This window comes from Passer montanus, unplaced genomic scaffold (genome assembly GCF_014805655.1).
Source record: "Passer montanus isolate IOZ18808 unplaced genomic scaffold, ASM1480565v1 scaffold1371, whole genome shotgun sequence".
In the NCBI taxonomy this organism is placed as follows: domain Eukaryota; kingdom Metazoa; phylum Chordata; class Aves; order Passeriformes; family Passeridae; genus Passer; species Passer montanus.
The window spans coordinates 1-4,932 of record NW_024360620.1 but is presented as its reverse complement, the minus strand read 5'-3'; the positions used below and the strand labels follow the sequence as shown (position 1 = coordinate 4,932).

Genomic DNA, 4,932 nt, shown 5'->3' with positions numbered 1-4,932 from the left:
AATCCCAATCCCAGATTTAATCCCAATCCCAGATTTAATCCCAATCCCAGATTTAATCCCAGGTTTAATCCCAATCCCAATCCCAGCTGACCATGAGGGTGTCCTTGGGGCAGAGGTTCCTGCTGGGGCTGCGGGCGCTGCCGCCGGCTCTGATCCCAGGTTTGATCCCAATCCCAGATCCGATCCCAACCCCAATCCCAGATTTAATCCCAATCCCAGATTTAATCCCAATCCCAGATTTAATCCCAGGTTTAATCCCAATCCCAATCCCAGCTGACCATGAGGGTGTCCTTGGGGAAGAGGTTCCTGCTGGGGCTGCGGGCGCTGCCGCCGCCTCTGATCCCAGGTTTGATCCCAAATCCCAATCCCAATCCCAATCCCAGGTTTAATCCCAATCCCAGATTTAATCCCAGGTTTAATCCCAATCCCAGATTTAATCCTAATCCCAGATTTAATCCCAATCCCAGGTTTAATCCCAATCCCAATCCCTGCTGACCATGAGGGTGTCCTTGGGGAAGAGGTTCCTGCTGGGGCTGCGGCCACTGCCGCCGCCGCCGTTGGGCTCCTGCGGCGCCGGCGCTCTCCGGAACCAGCTGGAGATGGCCCAGATGATGAAAATCCTGCGGGAAAACCCCGGAAATCCCAAATCAAATCCTCGGGAAAAATCCTCGGGAATTCCGCTGGGATCGGCCCCGGCCCTCCCAGCGCTGCCATTCCCCAAAAAATCCTGGTCCCAGTTCCCGGTCCCGGTTCCTGCCCCCGTCTCTGCCCCGGTCCCGGTCCCCGACTTTGACCCCGGACCTTGCCCCCTTCCCGTGCCTGTCCCTGTCCCCGTCCCTGCCCCGTTCCCTGCTCCATTCCCGGCCCGGTTCCCTGACCCGGTCCCGGTCCCCGCTCTCGGTCCCGGTTCCCGGTCCCCGACTTTGACCCCGGACCTTGCCCCCCTCCCGTTCCTGTCCCTGTTCCCTTCCCTGCCCCGCTCCCTGCCCCGGTCCCTGCCCCGCTCCCTGCCCCGGTTCCCGGTCCCGGTTCCCGCTCCCCGTCCCTGTCTCTGTCCCTTTCCCCGTCTCCGCTCCCGCTCGCTGTCCCCGTTCCCGCTCCCAGTTCCTGTCCCCGTTGCCCCTTTCACCCCTCTCACCCCTTTAACCCCTTCAGTCCCAGCTCTCACCTGAACAGGACCCCTTTAACCCCTTCAGTGCCAGCTCTCACCTGAACAGGACCCCTTTAACCCCTTCAGTGCCAGCTCTCACCTGAACAGGGCCCCTTTAACCCTTTAACCCTTTCCCTCCCAGCTCTCACCTGAACAGGACCCCTTTCACCACCTGCCAGGCGTTCGGTGCCGGTTGCTGCTGCTGCCCCTGCGGGCTCTCGGGCGCGGCGCCGGTACCGGCAGCGCCGTTACTGCTGGACACCTGCAGAACCGGAACCGGAACCGGGACATCAGTGACACCGGTACTGACCCGGTACTGACCCAAACCCAGCCCCATCCCGGTACCGGCAGTGCCGTCACTGCTGGACACCTGCGGAACCGGGACATCAGTGACACCGGTACCGACCCAAACCCAGCCCCATCCCGGTACCGGCAGCGCCGTCACTGCTGGGCACCTGCGGGACCGGCACTGGAACTGGTCACCGGTACCGGCTACCGACACCGGCCTGGCCCTGTCCCCATCCCTTCCCGGGCACCGACACCGGCCCGGTACCACCATCCCGGTACCGGCTCCATCCCGATCCCTTCCCGGTCACAGACACCATTCCGGTACCGGCCCCAGCCCCAGCCCCATCCCGATCCCTTCCCGGTCCCGTCCCGCTCACCAGTCCCGGCCCGATCCCTTCCCACACCGGTCCCGCTCACCGGCCCCTTCCCAGCCCCGCTCCCGGTTCCGGTTCGTGGCCCTGGCCCGGTCCCGGAGCCGCCCTGCTCCCGGAGCCGTTCCCGGTCCCGTTTCTCTGTCCCTGATCCCCGGTCTCCGTCCCGATCCCTTTCCCCTGTCCTGATTCCCGGTCCCGGTTCCTGCTCTCGGTCCCGGTTCCCGGTCCCCGACTTTGACCCCGGACCTTGCCCCCTTCCCGTTCCTGTCCCTGTTCCCTTCCCTGCCCCGGTCCCTGCTCCGGTCCCTGCCCCGTTCCCTGCCCCGGTCCCGGTCCCGGTTCCCGCTCTCGGTCCCGGTTCCCGGTCTCCGGTCCCGCTCCCCGTCCCTGTCTCTGTCCCTTTCCCCCTCTCCGCTCCCGCTCGCTGTCCCCGTTCCCGTTCCCAGTTCCTGTCCCCGTTCCCCGTTCCCGTTCCGGTCCCCGCTCCGGTTCCCGGTGCCGCTTCGGTTCCCGCTCCCGCTCGGGTTCCCCTCTCTCCGCTCCGCGGGCGGGTTTCCCGCGGTCCCCTCGGGCCCGCTGCGGTTCCCGGTGCGGCTCCCGGTGCCGCCCGCTCGCTCCCGGCCCCGCTCGCTGCCGGACCTGCCCCGGGCCCGGGCCCGGCCCCGCCGCCGCCTCCGTCCCCGGCGCCGCCATCTTTGCTGCGCCGCCTCTCGCGAGACTTCCGGGGGCAGCGCCCGCGTGACCCCGCGGAGGGGCGGGGAAACGCGCAAACCGCGCCCCTTTGGTGACGTCACAGCACAAACCACCAATAGCGGCGCGGCCCGCCCCCGGCGGGAGGGGGCAGCGCCCGCGTGACCCCGCGGAGGGGCGGGGAAACGCGCAAACCGCGCCCCTTTGGTGACGTCACAGCACAAACCACCAATAGCGGCGCGGCCCGCCCCCGGCGGGGGGGGGGTTCCCCGCCACGCCCCCTCGGCCGCGCTCAGCCAATGGGAGCGCGCCCCGCCCCCAGCGCGCTCCCCGGGGGTGTTCCCCTGCGTGACGTCACCGCCGCGCTCAGCCAATGGCGGCGCGGTGCGCTCCCGGTGGGGGTTTCCCCGACCGCGCCCCCGGCGGTGACGTCACGGCGGGCTCAGCCAATGGCGGCGCGGCCCGCGCGGGGATTTCCAGGTCCGGCGGCGGCGCGGCCTCGGGGGGCGGCGGCGGGAGCGGCACCGGCGGCTCCGGGGGCTCCGGGACCGGAACCGGGACCGGAACCGGGACCAGCGGGACCCGCACCGGGACCGGAACCGGGAGCACCGGGACCCGCACCGGAACCAGCGGGACCGGAACCGGGAGCACCGGGACCCGCACCGGAACCAGCGGGACCGGCTTCGTGAGCACCGGGACCGGAACCGGGAGCACCGAGACCCTCACCGGAACCAGCGGGACCCGCACCGGGAGCACCGGGACCGGCACCGGGACCAGCGGGACCGGGACATGGCGCTGCCGCTCGGTGAGCGCCGCCCCGCCGCCTCCGGGACCGGCCCGGGGGGAGCGGAACCGGGGATCCCCCCCGGTGGCAGCACCGGGGGCTCACGGGGGAAAACGGGGCGGGCGCGGGGGTGTCACGCTCCGGTGCCGCGGCTGTCCCGGTGCTCGCGGTGTCCCGGCGGCGGTGCCGGTGCTGACGCCGCCCTCCCGGTGCCGTGTCCCGGCAGGAGCGGCCGTGCAGGATCCCGGGCTGGCGATGGCTCACGGAGCACCGGCCGCAGGTAAGGTCCCGCTCCCGGCTCCGGTCCCGCTGCCCCCTCCCGGTCGGGGGCTTCTCCCGGGATCGTTTTCCCCGATTTTCCCTCTTTTCCCCCTTTTTTTCCCCTTTTCTCCCGGTTTTTCCCTGTTTTTCCCGATTTTTCCTCGTTTTCCCCCTTTTTAAACCCGTTTCTCCCGGGTTTTTTCCGTGTTTTCCCGGTTTTCCCGGTTTTTCCCCCATTTTTTCCCGTTTCCCCCATTTTTTCCCATTTTTTCTCCCAGTTTTCCCCATTTTTTCCCTGTTTTTCCCGTTTTTTCCCTGTTTCCCCGGTTTTTTCCCCCTTTCCACAATTTTTCCCCCTGTTTTCCTCTTTTTTCCCCTTTTTTTCCCTTTTTCCCTTTTTTCCCCGTTTCCCCCGTTTATTTCCCCGGTTTCCCCATTTTTTCCCGTTTTTTTCCCCATTTGCCCCATTTTTTTCCTCTTTTTTCCCCCGGTTTTCCTGTTTTTTCCCCACTTTTTTTTCCGTTTCCCTCGGTTTTTCTCCCGGTTTTTCCCGGTTTTCCCCGTTTTTTCCCCATTTTCCCCCCCTTTCCACAATTTTTCCCCCTGTTTTCCTCTTTTTTCCCCTTTTTTTCCCTTTTTCCCTTTTTTCCCCGTTTCCCCCGTTTATTTCCCCGGTTTCCCCATTTTTTCCCGTTTTTTTCCCCATTTGCCCCATTTTTTTCCTCTTTTTTCCCCCGGTTTTCCTGTTTTTTCCCCACTTTTTTTTCCGTTTCCCTCGGTTTTTCTCCCGGTTTTTCCCGGTTTTCCCCGTTTTTTCCCCATTTTCCCCCGTTTCCCCCGATTTTTTTCCCGATTTCCCCATTTTTCCCCGGTTTTTCCATGTTTTTCCCGGTTTTTCCCGTTTCCCCCATTTTTTCCCCGTTTTTTCCCCATTTCCCCCATTTTTTCCCGGTTCTTCCCCCTTTCTCCCGTTTTTTTCCCGGTTTCCCCCATTTTTTCCCCGATTTTTTTCCCCATTTCCCCATTTTTTTTCTCCATTTTTTCTCCCGGTTTTCCCGATTTTTCCCCATTTCCCCCGGTTTTTTTCCCATTTTTCCCCGTTTCCCCCCGATTTTCCCAATTTTTTTCCCCATTTCCCCCTTTTTTCCCCGGTTTCCCCCCCTTTCTCCCGTTTTTTTCCTGTTTCCCCCGGATTTTTCTCGGTTTTTCTCCCGGTTTTCCCGGTTTTTCCCCCGTTTCTCCCGTTGTTTCCCGTTTTTCCAGATGATTTGGGTGAGTGGAACCGAGGGAATTTGGAATCTCCGCCGCCTTCCGGGAATTCCGGGATCCCGGAGCCGCGAGGAGCAGTTCGGGAATTTCGGGATTTTTGGGAATTCGGGATTTTG

At 63.8% G+C, this 4,932-nt stretch overlaps 1 protein-coding gene across 1 annotated transcript; it reads right to left on the bottom strand.

Annotated features, from left to right (window-relative positions):
* Window positions 1-469: 469 nt before the first annotated feature.
* LOC120497784 (cleft lip and palate transmembrane protein 1 homolog) lies at window positions 470-2,572 on the bottom strand. The gene is made up of 3 exons (XM_039699698.1): window positions 2,452-2,572; window positions 1,300-1,412; window positions 470-620 (listed from the first exon to the last, which is right to left on the bottom strand). Exons 1-3 carry the CDS (start codon window positions 2,503-2,505, stop codon window positions 470-472), a joined length of 318 nt encoding a protein of 105 aa, XP_039555632.1. The 5' UTR covers window positions 2,506-2,572.
* Between the last annotated feature and the right edge of the window lie 2,360 nt (window positions 2,573-4,932).

Excerpts from the sequence above, each read along its gene's own strand:
- LOC120497784 (XM_039699698.1), bottom strand. The coding sequence starts at position 2,505 with ATGGCGGCGCCGGGGACGGAGGCGGCGGCGGGGCCGGGCCCGGGCCCG. Across the intron at positions 1,413-2,451 it reads CGGGCCCGGGCCCGGGGCAG|GTGTCCAGCAGTAACGGCGC; the intron begins GTCCGGCAGCGA and ends CCGGTTCTGCAG. Across the intron at positions 621-1,299 it reads GTGAAAGGGGTCCTGTTCAG|GATTTTCATCATCTGGGCCA; the intron begins GTGAGAGCTGGG and ends GTTTTCCCGCAG.